Source organism: Mirounga angustirostris, unplaced genomic scaffold, assembly GCF_029215605.1.
Source record: "Mirounga angustirostris isolate CCGP_5_RB_7025 unplaced genomic scaffold, mMirAng1.0.hap1 SCAF_3, whole genome shotgun sequence".
NCBI classification, from domain to species: domain Eukaryota; kingdom Metazoa; phylum Chordata; class Mammalia; order Carnivora; family Phocidae; genus Mirounga; species Mirounga angustirostris.
The window spans coordinates 135,818,831-135,837,180 of NW_026991711.1; the positions used below are offsets into that span (position 1 = coordinate 135,818,831).

Sequence of the window (18,350 nt, forward strand, 5' to 3'; positions counted from 1 at the left end):
CAGCTCCCTGCTCAGCAGAGAGCCGGCTTCTCCCTCTCCCTCTGCCTGCCACTCTGCCTACTTGTGCTCTCTGCCAAATAAATAAAAGATTTATTTTTTGCCAAATAAAAAAAATATTTTATTTATTGACAGAGAGAGAGAGAGAGAGAGAGCGAGGACAAGCAGGGGGAGCGGCAGGCAGACAGAGAGGTAGAAGCAGACTCCCTGCTGAGCAGGGAGCCCGATGCGGGACTTGATCCCAGGACCCTTAAATCATGACCTGAGCGGAAGGCAGACACTTAACGACTGAGCCACCCAGGTGTCCCTGCACTATAAACTTTAAAATGGTTAAAATGGTGAATTTTGTTATGTGACTTTTATCTCAACGAAACATATAATACGTAAGAGAAGAAATACGAGAAAGACGAAGAAAGGTGAAAGGGCAGCCGAGGTGACCAAGACCTGAGAGTGAGAAGATGACACCTGTAGACTCCTAGAGGGTTTCCACCTCCAATAGTGGGGAGCTGGGGGGCGGGGGAGGGAGGGTGGTGCAGGACAGACTACTAAACCTTAGAAAGTGAAATGAACGAGAAAAACATGACCTTCCATCATAGGTATTTGTTCTATGTTCCAGTAGCTGGAAAAAAGAAACAAAAATATTCTGCTTTTATGTGATTAATTTTTACAAAGAAAATAATACCTGCCTATCAAATAAATACCTCATTATTTTAAGCGTTTTATGTACTATGGCATGATCAAACATGAACAACCAAAGCTCTCCTCTTTGGGTTGCAGCTCATCAATTTAGCTACTTCAGTCAAATATCAAAGTAGTAACATCAGAAATTTTCCCAGAATTGAAGAATACAAGAGATCACTAAATGCCAAGCACAATATATTAAAACAAATTAAAAAAAAAAAACCCCACATCAGGACCTGGCCCATCATCATAAAATTATAGAACATCAGAATAAAGAGAAAATCCTAAAAGTTTTCAGACAGAAAAAAAAAGGTCACCTATAAAGAATTATGAATCACCAGCATCAATGCTTCCTCAACAGAAACACTGAAAGCTGAAGACAATGCAGTAAGACCTTGAAAATTCTAAGATGAGTTTCAGCCCAGATTTCTAAACTGAGCCAAACTTTCAATCAATTGTAAGAGTAGGTTAAAAGTACTTTGAGGGGTGCGTGGGTGGCTTACTCAATTGGGCATCTGACTCTTGGTTTCAGCTTAGGTCATGGTCTCAGGGTCATGGGATCGAGTCCTGCAGCCAGCTTGGTGCTCAGCATGGAGGCTGCTTCTCTCCCTCTCCTTCTGTACCTCTCCCTGCTCATGCATGCTCGCTCCCTCTCTAAAATGGATAAATCTTTTAAAAAATAAATAAATAAAAATAAAAGTACTTTGAGATATCCATGTTCTCAATACTTTTTTCTCTCATCATGTGCCTTCTCAGGAAGCTATAGGAAAATTTACTCCATCAAAAAGAGGGCATGAACCAAGTCAGAGGAAGATGTGGGATCCAGGAATCCGATGATCCAACCCAGGAAAGTGGCCAAGAGAAATCCCAGGACAACTGTGCTGTAGGCCTCTAGAGTTCATAATCCTGGCAGGGAGCAGACAAAGGGCTCCAAGAAGGAAGCCACTGGGGAAAATGAAATGTTAAATTACCCAAGGCATTTGGCTATGTGAAAAATAACATTGGGAGGAGTATGAATCTTTGTTCAAATGTCACCTTCTCAATGAGATCTACTCTTATCACCCTATTTAGTATTACCCATGCAACCCATGCCTGCACCTATATTCCCAACCCCCCATACATTGCTCTTTTTTCCCCATTGGCACCAATCACTTTCTAACACACTACGTATTTTACTTCTTTATTATGTTTATTGTCTATCTCCCAAAAAAAGGAATGAATCTTTGTCTAGTTTGTTCACTGTTGTATCCCAAGCACCAAGAATAATGGCACAAATGGTAAATATTTGTTAAATTAATGAATTGGTATTAGGTATACAAATTGCTAAGTAAATGGAAAGTTAGGTGATTTTTAACCCTATGAGAAAGTAAGTTATGAAAAGGTATTTTTGTTGTACAAAAACAGGAAATATAATACATGACTTGGCTCAAAACAAACAGTATTTATAGTCATACTAATATAGATACAAATATTAATTTAATAACAATGATAAACATACTGAGAGGAATGGAGGGAGAAGGAAGGAGGAAGAAGTATAAGGAAGTCCTCAACTACTATCATAGGAAGTCAATAATGCCTAGAAATAGCAGTATAGAGATATGAAGGGAAATACCACAATAAATAGCTAAGAGTTAGAAGTGGTTGCTTCTGGGAAACAAGACAGGAATGGAAAGGATCAAAGCAAAGGACTATTGGTTTGCTTTTTGGTTAAGCATTTCAAATATTCTCATTTGTGAATCTGACTAAACCAAGCAACCAGCTCTTTCAACAAGGAAAGAATTAAATAAAATACGTTTCTTTTGTCATATTCTAAAACACACCACAGAGGCTATCACAGCCAGTGCTTTATTAGCCTGCACAAGAAGTAGCCCAAGGTACACATGTTTTTACTAGCTTGTACTACCAAAAACACCTAACAAATATCACCTCAAAATAAAGTCATGTTCTCTCTACATGCTATAAACGTCATTCCCGAAATGGTCCTAAGTTTAAGTCCTGGCCCTACCACTAACTCACCGAGTCCTTCAAGAACTCCATTCTCGGGCGCCTGGGTGGCTCAGTTGGTTAAGCGACTGCCTTCAGCTCAGGTCATGATCCCAGGGTCCTGGGATCGAGTCCCGCATCGGGCTCCCCGCTCTGAGGGGAGCCTGCTTCTCCCTCTCCCACTCCCCCTGCTTGTGTTCCCTCTCTCGCTGTGTCTCTCTCTGTCAAATACATAAATAAAATCTTAAAAAAAAAAAAAAAAAAAGAACTCCATTCTCCCCAAGCTTCTAGATATATCATACATCTATAAAATGAAGACCAGGTGGGGTGGGAGGGATGGGGTGACTGGGTAATAGACACTGGGGAGGGTATGTGCTCTGGTTAAGCGCTGCGAATTGTGCAAGACTGTTGAATCTCAGATCTGTACCTCTGAAACAAATAATGCAATATATGTTAAGAAAAAAAAAAAGAAGAAGAAGAAGGTAGCGGGAGGGGAAGAATGAAGGGGGGGAAATCGGAGGGGGAGATGAACCATGAGAGACGATGGACCCTGAAAAACAAACTGAGGGTTCTAGAGGGGAGGGGGGTGGGAGGATGGGTTAGCCTGGTGGTGGGTATTGAGGAGGGCACATTCTGCATGGAGCACTGGGTGTTATGCACAAACAATGAATCATGGAACACTACATCTAAAACTAATGATGTAATGTATGGTGATTAACATAACAATAAAAAATTTTAAAAAAATAAAATGAAGACCAAATAATCTTTGACATTTCAAAACAATAGGTATGCAAATATAGAATAAAGAAAAAATTAACTGTATAGTATTAATACTAATAGTGAGTGGATTCTACCAATTCCTGTCAACTACTTCTTTTGCTCTTTGTTCTTCAGTGTTCTTCAAAATCTGACATGTTTTACCAAAATCAGAAAACCACGGAGTTAAGAATAGGCAGGAGTGGGGAAAAGCACAATGTCAGGAAGACTACCGCAATTGAAAAGAGGAATCAACACAAGAAAGTCTAAAAATAGAATATAAAGACACTGACAAGTCAACAACTCACTAGAACATGAGTGCCAAACAATGGTATGGGAAATACTATGGGATTCAAAAAAGAGTGGTTCATTCTAAGAACAGGTGGAATGAGGCTGCAGTAGGAAAGAGAAAGTAACATTCAGAATAGGCCTTGAAAATAAAATTCAATTTTAACTGCAAACAGACAGGGTCTTTCAGGCTAAAAAAAGAAAAAAGAAAATGTGAACAAATATAGAAATTTTAAAATACTTTTTTTCCTTTTTGGGGGGGGGAGAGTTAGTTGAAAAGGAAATGGTAATGAAGAGAGGATATATACAAAGATAACATGCAGAGGTGAGACCAAAAAGGCAGTTTGAAACCAGATGATAGAAGACTTTGAATGCTAAGCTGAATAGTCTGAACTCCATTCTGTGGACCTTGGGATGCCACTAAAAATTTTAGAGGAGGACAGAGATGTGATTTAACCTGTGCCATCTCTGGTGGCAAGGGAAAAGATGGTTTGGAGAGGACAGAGACTGACTGGGGGCAGGGAGAACAAGTGTCCCCTACTGAAGATCCAGATAAAAGAGGATGAGGCCTGAACCAACCAAGGGGGTGGGAGTGCAAATAAGAAAACAATGGGTATTTTCACCCCTTGCTAATGGCCTTTTTAAAAAATGATTCTCATAATGTTACAGTCACACCATTCAAAATTCAAAAGGTACAGAAGGGTATACAGTGAAAAGTCTTTCTAACACCTCTGTCCCCACTCAATACCCCACTCCAGAGGCAATCAATTTTTTGTATATCCTTCCAGATGTTTTACGCATAAATGATTATACACATATAAGATATATGCATATACATGCTAATGTATATACATGCAAATATGCATGAATATTCTTACTCATTTCTTTTTACACAAATAACTATAGATACTGTTCTGTACATCTTGCTTTTTTCTAATTCAGTCATTTTGAAAAGCAATTCAGCAATATATACACATATACATATCATATATAAAGAACTATACGAATGCTCACGTCCTTTGACAAGGAATCCTGGGTCTGACTCCTATGAAAATTTAAAAGAAGGAAGAACTAAACACAAGATGCAAAATAAAAAAAAATACTAGAGATGGGTTATGGAGATCTTTGTTCTCTCTCCAATGGTTTGAGAGCTGCTTGCTTTCCTTAATCAGATGTCAGTTTTCAAAAAAGAGAATATGAAAACATTTCAGAGTTAGTATTAACAAAATGTGGCAACAAAGTCTCCATTTCTTTTTGCCACATAGGTGTCTCACATCTAACACTAATACCTGAATTTGACTGCCAGGATTACCACCACTACACACACAACACCCACACACACACAAATTATACTGTACTTACAGAATCACCAGGATTTCACAACATTCTTGACTTTATCAGGAAATAAAGCAGCCTTAGCACAAACCAAGGACACAGCAGCCAACAAGGAAAACAAATGCTTTTCTTGACAAGTACCGGAACAGGCTTTGCCAGTATCTGGGGTTATAAATGATGCCAGAGAATCACTTACCCTGAGGTATTTTGCTAGTGTTTTCCCCAACTCTCCTAGTCTATTTTAACTTGATTTGAACTGAAAGATAAAGTGTATAGCTCAGAGGGAAAAAAAAATAACTCTTCTCATCCATAAGGAGTTAGTACTTGACTTTTGCAGGAGACAGTTAACTAATTAACTCATTAAATTAGAGACAATTACTTGGCAATGTCAGTGAGTCTGTTTGCCTGAACAGACAGAACAGAAGAGGGAGTATAGAACTGAAACTAGAATCTACCCACAGTCAGTCAAGATGCTAAAACATTTTAGATATTATGTTAACAAAGAAAAGCAGGTACCTTAAAAACAGATGATATATTTAAACCAAAAGTATATTTTTAAATACTTTTAAAAAAAGAATGACCCATTTATTTTAAACAGCTTCATTACTTTCAATGTTTATTTTAATTGACTGCATAATAATGTTTTAAACAAAGTAAACATGACCTTGAGTAACACAAAAGGCTAGAAATCAGAATAGATTAAGTAGCCATTTTGAGACCTCTTTCTGCTAACCAAAATGACTCGCATATTTATACTAAAAACAGTAAAAAGCAATGTAAAACAAAGTTTTGGGTCTACCATGCTAACAGTTATGCTAAAAATTTAATGTATCAACTAACTTATTCGTTTCATAATATCATTTCCATTTTGTTCCTGTCATTTCAAAGAGTGAACCAAAATTACTTTAAATGAAATTGACCAAATATTATATCCATACTCCAAATAATTTTAGAGTTAATCATTTGCCATTTCAAAGATGTCTCTTAAGCAGTTGTAAATCCCTCTTGGGCAGGAAGTCAAGGACACATGAAAGACATTGACAGGAAGTAGCTGACAGTATCCAAACAGAAATAGTGACATTTTCTTGATTAAACTTTTTCCAAATCCAACTCAAGTTTTGGAATGTAAAGGTGCACATAGATTTGACATTTCCAGAAATATTTAAATTTACATTGAGTGTAGTTCACATGTGCTTGAAAAAGTCTTTACATTCTGAAGATTGAGAAATAAAATGGATCTTAATGAAAGATTAGAATCTTTATTGCTGATGAAAGATGGTAGGGTTTCACATATAGATATATGTACTTACACTACTGTACTTACACTGAACTACCTCTAGCTCCAAATGAGATCATGTTATCTAGAAATATTTTGCCTACCAAGCCAATAGATCAACATATCAAGGTCTTACCTGACTGAAGTAAGTTAGACAGTAGTAACTAACTCCTTTACCTATTTACCAAATTTCAACCTATATTACAGGTTACTATAAAGCAAACTTTACAAAGAGTTTTCACACAATCCTAAATTTCTATTGAGTAAAGAGGAAAAGAAGGTTAACATAAAATTCAATGACACAAATGAGTAAAAAACCCAAACAGTCTAAATGATACAAATTACCTGTTAAAATGGTTTAAGTTCAAAGACAAATAGATCCTTTGATATTTTATGTCTAAAGGACTTTCCAGAGATTATAAAGAAAAATTCTGATCTGCTAGAACTATAAAGCGGATTACTTTTTAAAAAGCATAGTTGTATCAAGGATTTTCTTTTTAAGTATGCACACCAAAACCAAGGTAATATATTTAGAGGCACTACTTAAAATCTGCTAATTTCAAATCTTCCGGTCATTTTGCATTTACTTAAAAAACATTTATCAAGTAGCGATTGTGTGCTAGACACTATGCCTGGTACTAGGGATGCAAAGATCACAAAAACATAATTCCTACCCTCACATAGCTCAGAGACGATAGCATGATGGACACCAAAACCAGGGTCAGAAAACGAGTTCTAATCTCCTGTGCGATTTCTTGAGTGAAACATAGCTTCTTTGAGCCTCTTCTCTAATAAAACAGTACAGAAAGCTAGCTGTCTTGATGTAAGGGAAAAAATGAGATCTTGAACACCAAAGTACCTGGAAATTGTAAAACTAATGCATATTGAAATACTGTAGTTCTTCTAAAATGCTTAGAAACACAGAAAAGCATAGGGTCCCAATTTCCCTCCTTTGCTTATTTAATTATTCTGCTTTTGCCCAAGCATGAAGGAGTTATTGTTCTAACTCTTCATCTTCCTCCAAACCAAGGTTTCCTTGGGGGTGGCTTCCACTATTCTTGGGTTTACCACATCGGTCCTAACTGGTCTAGCCAGCTTCATCTCTGCTTATCTAACATGGGGCTGTAATATGAGTTAAAACACACTGTTGCTCCATGACTTTGTTCCAACGGAGATGAACTGACATTTTTCAGATCTCAATATCCTTTTAATTTCAGCAACTCTCAAATGACAATGTCACAAAGTTTGGTAATTACAGATATCACATAAAGCATTTCCCATGTATAAAAATGAATACATTAACAATGGAAGAGCTGAGCATACAAAGTTAATCCTCTTGCTGTCCTTCACTTTTACTGCTCTTACTCCTAACGGAAGCCAAATTTAGTCAGGAATGTATGCCCTTTCACTACACGAGCACTCTCCATGAGGAGCAAACTGCAATGGGTCTGACACACAAACCCTGTTACAACAATACAATGTGGAATTCATTATCATAAGTAATACTTTAGTAAGAAAAAATACTTTTAACACATATGGCCAATTTTTTAAAAGATTTTAATTAGCAATGCAAAATTTTTTTGATATTTACTAAAATCAACTACACATGCATTAGGAAAAGGTAATTTTATCCATCTAATTTTATTTATTTATTTATTTATAAGATTTTATTTATTTATCTGTCAGAGTGAAAGAGAGAGAGAGAGAGAACAAGCAGGGGGAGTGGTAGGCAGAGGGAGAAGCAGGCTCCCCACTGAGCAAGGAGCCCGATGCACAACTCAATCCCAGGACCCCAGGATCATGACCCAAGCCAAAGGCAGACACTTAACTGATTGAGCCACGCAGGTGTCCCATCCATCTAATTTTAACTAGCACTTTCTGTTGCATATTTCACAAACACGAGAATCAAACCTTCTATTTGATTTTACAAAAAAAGTTCTCCAAAAGTCTGCTTTCTAACTCAGCTTGTTTCCATGAAATATTATGTGCTTATTTTTCTTTTTGCTTCAGTATATGTATTTTTACTGTCCATTATATCAAGTCCTACTGTCGGCTACTAAAAAATGCAAGTCCTAACAGAGCATGGAGGTACAAGACCCTTGTTAATCACTGAAATCAACTGAAACTACCATAATAAATGAGGTCTACCAAAACAATTTTCCCCTCAAAATGGCCAAAAACCTTGGAAATAAAATAATGACCCCAGAGAACTCAATAACTCAAACTAGAATGCTTCTCAGGACAGATTAAGTTGTATAATTAATTTGCATTGTTCTTAAAATAATACTTCAATCTCTTGGTCTAAGTAACCATGGGAACATACAAGGAGCATATATATTTGTAAGCCTGAGCAAATCATGTCTTTGACAATCAAGGTGCAGCTCCTAGGGGGACAGAATGCTTTAATGTTGGTAAGCTTTGATTAAATACCAAGATTTTTGCCACAGAGATAGAAGGACCTTTATCCTGGTAGGGAGTGGAAAATATTAAAAGATTTAAGAGACAGATCAAACAAATGTAATGTATGAACATGGCTTGGATCCTGATTTTAATAAAACAACTTTAAAAAATAAAACAATCAGGGAAATTTCAACACTGAATGGAAATCCACATTATTAAGGAATATTTTTACCTGTAATAATCGAATTATGGTTTGATGATTTTCAGAGTCATCACCTTTAGAGATACTAAAGTATTTGTGTATGCAGTGATACAATGTCTGGGAATTGCTTCAAAATAATCCAATGCAGCTGCAATACAGACGAAGCAAGATCAGCCATAACAGTTGGTGAAGCTGAGTGATGGATATATGGTAATTCATTATACTATTTTCTCTAACTGTATACAGGTTTAAAATTTTCCATAATTAAAAAAGACTTTTTAAAAGACAGAAAAAGAATGAGATGATTCTATATGTACTAACATACCCCTATCTCCAAACAATATTAACTAAAAAAGCCAAGTTGCTTTGAAATACATAAAGCAAGTCTCTTCCATTTACTGTATAACCTTGATCAAGTTACTTAACCCTTCTAGGGCTCAGTTTCCTCATCTATGAAAATGGGAATATTAATGGTTCCTATCTTATAGAGTTGTTTTGAGGATTAACTATAAAGATTTGTATAGAATACTTACAATAGTGCCTGACACATAATAGTGATTCAGTAAGTAAGCAATGGCACATTCTAGAAGCCCAATAGTGGCTATGGCACCGGTTTCAGTGAATGATGCTTCAGAAACTTCAGTAATATTAAGTAAAAGAGAGCTAGACAGCACAAGGAAATGATTTTTAAGTTACACACTGAAGAATGAGTTACAAGTCTCTTTTAGGTCTGTGTCTTGGTATTTCAGAGCCTACTTGGACTATTATTCCTTCTCTGGTCCAGACTGAGCAGCTGAAGTTTCCAAAAACAACTCTGTACACATCTTTCATAGTCTCTCAATCTTAGACCATGGCTATATCCCTTCTCAGAACCTATAAACTTGAGAGAAGTCACCTCTTATGGCGGTATTTCTGAATGTGGGGATTTGTAAAGATCTTCAGGTGTATGTCTCAAGAATGTGAGTAATTAGCTGATTACATACATAATCATAAACACATATTAACATCTTAGTCACTTTATAGGTCCAGCACAGTTGTCTTGGAAAGACAGGGTCTCAGATCTTATTCAGGAAAGAAAAGTCTTCATCTCAGAAGAAAAGGAAGGGAACAAGGAACTAAGCACCATGTGTCAGGCATCATTTACAAATTAACTTAGTTAATCTTTATAACATCCCTATGCGCTAGGTGTAGTTATCCCTTCTCAGACAGATGAGGAAACAGACTCCAAAGCTAATGTAAATGCCTACAGTAATACAGCAAAAAGGGAGCAAATAAGGACTCAAATCCAGATCAGACTACAAAGCCATTGTAGGCTCCAGCTACTGGTCTTCTGGATGAAAAGGAGTCAGTGAGGCCTCACTCAAGGTAGTCTAAGAACCCCAGGGACAGGAGGAAATTAAATAGGAAGGCTCACAGTCTACTCAAAGCCGTCATCCATAAGAAAGCACAGAAATGTATAAGAAAGCTTATATAATAGGTCAATATGATCTACTTAAATATGATCTATTCAAAATGTAAACTGAATTATTCCACTTCCAAGGTGAAAGACCTTCAGTAGTTTCAACAACGCTCTTAAAAAAAAAAATCCAAACTCTTCTGTGGCCTGCAAACAAGGCCGTGCCTGATACGGCTCTCCTTCAGCCTCATCTCTTACTGGCCATTCACTCCCTCACTAACTGACACTTCAGGCACACTGGCCCGCTTTCTGTTTGCCAAACATACAAACCCTTATCTCTGTCTAGGCCTTTAGACTTGTGAGCCCTCTGTTCAGAATTCTCTCTGCCCACCTTTTAGTCTCATCTCTAGTATCACCTCCTCAGGGGTCTTTCCTGACCACCCCTTGAAAAATGATGGCCTTTTCCATCATTCTGTTTATTTCCTTATCAGACTTATCACCTTCTGCAGCTGCTTTTTGTTTTTTTTTCCAAGTCTGTGGGCTTTACTATTATTGTCTATCTCACGACGACCTAGAACGTGAGGTTTTACCTTCACTGAAATCCTCTATCTAAAATCTATAAAGGTAGGAGCACCTGGGTGGCTCAGTCAGTTAAGTATCTGCCTTTGGCTCAGGTCAAAATCAAGCCCCACAGCAGGCTCCCTGCTCAGTGAGGAGTCTGCTTCTCCCTTTCGCCCTGCCTCTCCTCCTGGCTCATGATTGCTTTCTCGCCCCCCAACAAATAAATACATTTTTTTTAAAAAAATCTTTAAAATCTATAAAGGTAGAACCTAGCACAATGCCTAGCCTGGCACATGGTAGACAATTAAAAATATATTGATGGGTCATAGAACACAACATGCATTTAATAACACTAATTTTCTCATCTTTTCAATTATTTTTCAATCCTTCAGTTGACTCAAGGATAAAGTCTATGGTGTGAATATGCCCTTAATGCCTAACCCTTTTTTTTTTTTTAATGAAAACTCTATATAGTTTATGGCAAGTACTAATATACTAAAGATAGGGGCGCCTGGGTGGCTCAGTTGTTAAGCATCTGCTTTCGGCTCAGGTCACGATCCCAGGGTCATGGGATCGAGCCCCACATTGGGCTCCCTGCTCAGTGGGAAGCCTGCTTCTCCCTCTCCCACTCCCCCTGCTTGTGTTCCCTCTCTTGCTATGTCTCTCTCTAATAAATAAATAAAATTTTGGGGGTGCCTGGGTGGCTCAGTCGTTAGGCGTCTGCCTTCGGCTCAGGTCATGATCCCAGGGTCCTGGGATCGAGCCCCGCATCGGGCTCCCTGCTCAGCGGGGAGCCTTGCTTCTCCCTCTCCCACTCCCCCTGCTTATGTTCTCTCTTGCGCTGTGTCTCTCTGTCAAATAAATAAATAAAATCTTTAAAAAATAATTAAAAAAATAAAAATTTTTAAAATAATATACTAAGGATAAAGGCTATCATCTTCAATGCCCACATTATAAAGAACTGGTGAAAACTTAATCAGTCAGATACCCTTTTGTGTGTCTCATACTGGGTTTATTCAACCCAATTTAGTCTGGGAAGTCTTCTTTTAACTTCAGGTTCTGAACTGCTAAATTCTTACTTTTTAAATTATTCACTTGATCAAAATCTAATACATATACATCAAGACTTTGTTTTTATTTTCCCCTAATTCTTCTATAAGCATATATATGTGTAAATATAAATACAACATATACAAAATGACTTTTAGAAAACTATAATCATGCTATATACACTTATTTACATCTTTCTTATCTCACTTAATAGTACATTGGATATCTCTCTAAATCAGCTGAAATAGGCCTAACTCATTCTTTTTAGTTCTGCATAATTTTCCATGGGCTGGTTATTCCATAATTTTTCTACTACTCCCCTTTGATAACATTTCTCATTTCTTACTTTTTTTCCCTCAAGGAACAAATGAGTACTGCAACTAACAACGCTGTACATACATATTCTTTTTTTTTTTAAGATTTTATTTATTTGAGAGAGAGAGAATGCAAGTATGCCCGCACAAGCAGGGGAGAGGGGCAGAGGGATAGGGACAAGCAGACTCCCTGCTGAGCAGGGAGCCTGATTCAGGACTAGATCCCTGGACCCTATGATCATGACTTGAGCTGAAGGCAGCCACTTAACCAACTGAGCCACCCAGGCGCCCCTTGTACATAGATATTCTTATGAGTATTTTTATTTCTCTGGGATAAATATCCCAAAGGTTGGATTGTTTGTTCAAATGGTATCTTCTTTCTATTTTAAACTATCGCCAGATTGCTTTCCAAAGAGTCTTTGTTTCCACAAATACCCTGTGAGAGCACCTTTTTCCTCCACATTGAGCCTCAGTAGATGTTATCATTTGTAATCCACATTCCATGCTTCCGAAAACATAGCCCTAATACCTATTCAACAAAGTGGAAGTGTCTCCTGCTAAAAGTCCTGCTTAACTCCCTTCTCAGCTCCAGGTTACTGCCCAAAATAAATAAATACGTAATATGTAAACAAATTATTTATTGAATAAAAGGATATTTCTTTCAATTAAAAATTAAATGTTATCATAAAATCCCTAAGGAAGAATCACTCTTTGCTTTATATTAGCAGCATCTTCTTCCACTTCTTTTCTAAAATAACACAGAAGAAAATGAATTTTCATAATTTTTATATGGGATATGATCTTCATCGTTACATTGGTGATAATGAGAAAAAGAACAGGGTGGGGCACCTGGGTGGCTCAGTCGTTAAGCATCTGACTTCAGCTCAGGTCATGATCTCAGGGTCCTGGGCCCGAGTCCCATGTCAGGCTCCACGCTCAGCAGAGAATCTGTATCTTTCCCTCTCCCTCCACTCCTCCCCCTGCTTGTGCTCTTGCTCTCTCTCAAATAAATAAATAAATAAAATCTTCAAAAAAAAAAAAGAAAAAGAACAGGATGGAAATAATATTTGAGTTCTATATTGCACCATGTTTCTAGTCTAACATATGTAATGATAGTCTCAACATGCGTTGCTTTTACCGTACAATACATTGATAAACAACAAAAAGTCTACCAACTGAAAAAAGAGACCTTGACAAACAATTCACTTAAAACAGTTTTTGATAAACCTACTTTGCCACAAAGCATAGACTAGATTAACTCCTCATTTTGAAGTTTGTCAGGTTTATAACAAACAGCCTGTGACATTCCTGTTATCCTCACCTTACCTCCTTCTTCATTGCTTCTATTGTCTCCTTTTGCTACTGTGTATTTCTGATGTAGCAAAATTGGGTCAATGATAGTGTGTGGGTGAGAGAGGTAAAAGAAGAGATAAATCAAGAAATGACAGTTGTAAAGACAGTAATAGTAAGATCTTAACTTGACAACCGATTGTAAAATTATAGCACAATCTAACACATACCAATTCATTTGTTGTGCTCCAATTTCATGAACTTGTAGGGGACAGGAAAAAGCAGAATCCAAGTGAATATTATTGTTCTTTTTTTTAATTGAAAATATAGCTCATCAAAATTTGAGAAGCAATGAACACAGAAAAAATAAGCCTATGTCCCTATATTCAAAATGTTAATGCGCTTTACTTTTATAAAGCCCTTCTCACAAACTTGCACACGTAATTCCATTAAATATAGAGAGATCAGCACTTTCAAAGAGGAATATTTTGCTGATGACAAAAACAAATGAGTATTTGTGAATTAGAGAGTTAATCTAAATTTTACAAAAAACAGCTTTCAATTAGGGGCACCTGGGTGGCTCAGATGGTTAAGCATCTGCCTTCGGCTCAGGTCACAATCTTCGGGTCCTGGGATCCTAGGATTGAGCCCCACATAAGACTCCCTGCTCAGCAGGGAGTCTGCTTCTCCCTCTCCCTCTACCCTTCCCCAAACTCGTGAGCGCATGTGTGCTCTCTCACACACAAATGAATAAAATCTTTTTTTAAAAAAAAAAAGCTTTCAATTGTATTCCAAAATTCAAAATTAAATATTCTCTGTAGTCTTTAAACAGCTCAAATGATCCTAAACTCAAGCGGCCCCAAAATCCTACCAAAATTATAACAAATTATACTAATAACAATAACCTATATTTTAATCTTTGACTATATCTTTTTGAAACTACTTTAAATTCCATTGGGACGATTCTCCCTAGTTCTCCTCTTCCTCCTTCCCACTTCAATTGTGGATATCACTTATAAATCAGTCCCTTATTCCTGGTCTTGTTTCTTTTATATTTAATCCCATCACCACAAGGATTTATCTACCACCTGCATAAATTTGTCTCTCCCCAAACCTGACAGATTCAACATAATGGGACATATTTATTTAACAACCCAACTTAAACTGCTCCCCCCCCAAAAAAATCCCAAAATGGATGCCTTATCAATTAACATCTATCCAGATTCACTACTTCTTCCTTTACTTTTATATTTAATACCAAATTCAATGGATTCATCCTTACAAAGTCCCTGGTATTGTCCTTCCTTTCCTTTTCCCCAGCCATCAGCCACTCCAGATCATTATCTCCCACATGTATTATTTCAATAGCCTCTTAGCTGATCTCCCTACCTACTTCCAACCTCTCCACACTTTATCCAACATACACAAAGAGCTGTCAGAATTCACCACTTCAATTTGCTCACTCAGAAACCGATAGGCCTCCCTACTGTTTCAAATCCAAACTCACTGGCCAAATGTTCTAGGTAGTTACAGTGTAAAGGCACTTTTTTTCATCACCTAAGTAACTAGATTTTTTTCCTTTAACTTAACAAACACAGCTGCCATTAGCCCCTCATATACCTCTAGCTTTCAAAATATTACCTGCCCCCCCCCGGCCTGGGTGGCTCAGTCATTAAGCATCTGCCTTCGGCTCAGGTCATGATCCCAGGGTCCTGGTATCGAGCCCCACATGGAGCCTGGCATTGGGCTCCCTGCTCGGCGGGAAGCCTGCTTCTCCCTCTCCTACTCCTCCTGCTTGTGTTCCTGCTCTCACTGTCTCTCTTTCTGTGTCAAATAAATAAAATCTTTAAAAAAAAAAAAAAGATATTTAATTTTAGAGAAAGAGAGAGCAGGGGGTAGGGGAAGAGGAACTCAAGCAAACTCCCCACGGAAAGCAGAGCCTGACATGGGGCTCAGTCTCATGACCCTGAGATCAGACGTGAGCCAAAATCAAGAGTCCAACGCTTAACTGATTGCGCCACCCAGGCGCCACTCCCTAAGATTTTTAAAGCTGAAAGGACCTCAATTTCCATTTCCTGACGCCCCACTGAACCCCACATATGAAGGTGAAGCCCAGAAAGGCCAGACAGGTAGCCTACAGGTACAACAATCAAAGGCAGGTCGGGGAATTGAACCCACCGTTCCTGACACCTTCACTACATCATGCATCTTTCAACTGATTTCTTCCATATCTACTTAATCTAGAAAAAATTAACTATATCACACGAACTTTTCACAGAACAACTAAGTATACGGTGCGGTTAATACTGACATGTTTTTCCATTATTTTCAAGAACACTTGTGAGGAATAAAGGTTTCAAGCCATAAATAGATCATTTCTATTACAATTACTTACGTTCTGGAAATGATGCTTCCCTTTATCAGATTTTGTAAAATTTAAGATTCCAATTTTTGCTAATTCTTTTTCATGAACTACACATATGTATGGTCATCTAGGCAGCCTCCTCCCCAACAAAAGCTTAAGCAATCTATGCCTCAGATAAAAATGTCATCTATTCCAGGCTGATCAGCATATGTTAGAATCTGTTCCTAATATAGAATCATAGACTTCTGGAGTTGGAAGGAACCTTGGAGATCAACCTCTCATTTTCCAGAGGAAACAAATACCCAGCAGGGACCTGCCCAAGGTCAAAGTTTCTATATAAGAATGCAGCTCCAGAATAGAAAGTTTTCAAAAGAATATTTCAGAGAAAAACACCGTACTTGGTGGAACACCTTAATTTGTCTCCCTTTTCATCTATTTCTTAAGTACAACTTCCTGCCTGAGGAACTTCTGAAATTTAAGAAAAGAAAGCAAAACAAAAAAACTAAGACAACTTTTTAAGTCTGCAGCCAAGTTGCTGATCTTAGAAACTTAGCAGAAGGTGGATCTTTGCAAGAATTGCAGACAGTAACATTTTGTAACAAACCTTAAAAGCTGATGAATATAAATAAGTAGAGGGAGAAAAGACACACACAAATTAACAATAACTATAATATTCTTATCTCTGTAACAAATTACATAAATGCTTATAAGGAGGAAAACTATAAACTTGCAACTTTCAAGAAAGAAATTTAATCACCATACCTAGTAATTACACAAGAGTGTCAATACATTTTGAAATAAGATTTTGATCATAGTGCTTAAGGGAAGCCAGAAACTCTTTTTAGTGTTCTTCTTTACATATTTTAAGTCATGTTAAAAAAAAAACAGTATTTTGAGGAAAATATTTTATCAAACCTTAATAAAAAAGAAAATCTTTATTCAAACCTTAAATTATAAGCTATATTTGTCTATCCATATTTTTAAAAATAAATGAAAATAGAACAATCCTGAAAGTTAAGGCCTGAAAAGCACTAAATTTACATCTTTTTTTTTTTTTTTTTTTTTTGGTCCCAATAAAAGAGCATGCTACATAAGCCAATTTACCTGTAGGAATATGTTTCTTAACTCATGGGGATCACCTCGCTTGGTTGTTTGCACCTGTAAGAAAAAAAAAAAGCCAGTTAATACTTTACTAGAGACCACATAATCTCTTCAGATTAGAGTTCTCAGACACTAACAATCAATGCTCTTATCTTTTATAAGGATGTTTGGTTTAAAACAAACCAAAAGAACTAATACTGATGACACCTGTCAAATTGGAGCTCTGTGACTACAGAGGGGGGAAGTACAGGTGTGAAGAGCTTAATATATAGCAAATCTCCCAGATTCCTCTGGACTGGAAAGGGAAGGCAGTGAGGATCAATCCCTTACTTTACTCCACATCCACTAGCAACACAATAGCAACCACCCACCTCCAAATCAAGAGGCCATCAAGAACAGAGCAACAGGAAAGTTGAAACACCCAAATTAATCGCCTGGCCTAGCAGCCTTTCTTCCCCATGTAAAGCAATCCAGAAAATAATTATCTCCTCTCTTTCTCCACCCAAGCTAAAATATGAAAGCTGCGACAATGTTTCCAGATACTTTCGACATCCTGCCACCTGCAGCACAAATGCCAACCACTGCCCCAGGCCCCACTGAAGCCCCAAATTACTCAATTACTCACCCCCTCCCCCACTGCAAAACACAGATGCCTTAGGTATCCCCGGCTTTACATGCCACTTCCTCCTACTCCCTTTCTGATGCCCTCCAAGTCCGGGCTCACAATCCCATGCATCTAGAGCAGGACACTACTCTTCCTCCTCCGACCTGTGGTCCTCAGAAGCCCCTCCAACTCCTAATCCCTCCTACTTCCCCTCCCCCAGCCGGGCATCCTCTCCCTCCAGTCCAAGTCGCACACAGCTCTCCCACCCACAAGCTGGAGCCCCAGGATACGCTATCTAAGAACCAGGCAACGAAGAAAATGATGAGAGGTGAGGGGCTGAAGGCAAGGTCCCGGAATGGCTCTTATGCAATAAAGGCAGCAGCAGAGAGTTGGGAGTCACCTTGACCGCCATGCTGTGCTCGGAAGCCGGGGACGAGCAGAGTGAGCGAGCAAGGCCGAGCTGTCAGGGCGCGCGCGCGCCGCCTCCCCGGCCGCGCCCGCCTTCCCGCTCGCCGGCGCCGCGCGCGTCCCTATGCAAATGAGCCCGGGGCGGGGCGGGAAGAGGGCCCCGAATCCCCGCCAGAAAGGGAGCTGGACCCGGGCGGGCGGCCTGCCTCGCTGGGGAGGAGGACGCGCCTCCCACGGAGAATGCTGGAGTGCCAGCCCTGGGATTCCGACGCGCCGCGTGCTTGCCTACAGCTGAGTCGCCGCCGGGAAAGCCCCAGGTTTCTTAAGGCCTCTTAGTGGATGT

The 18,350-nt window shown here is 38.4% G+C and overlaps 1 protein-coding gene across 2 annotated transcripts in view; it reads right to left on the reverse strand.

Annotated features, from left to right (window-relative positions):
- Positions 1-18,148, reverse strand: part of SLC25A12 (solute carrier family 25 member 12) — a 101,162-nt gene extending 83,014 nt beyond the window's left edge. The window contains exons 1-2 of one of the 2 annotated variants that reach the window (XM_045868628.3): positions 18,000-18,148; positions 16,999-17,052 (exon numbers count right to left, since the gene is read on the reverse strand). In XM_045868628.3, coding sequence (XP_045724584.1) covers positions 16,999-17,052; positions 18,000-18,011 — 66 coding nt within the window. In that variant the 5' untranslated portion in view covers positions 18,012-18,148. The remainder of the gene's footprint in view (positions 1-16,998; positions 17,053-17,999) is intronic. The other variant, XM_045868627.3, reaches the window with a different exon arrangement.
- Between the last annotated feature and the right edge of the window lie 202 nt (positions 18,149-18,350).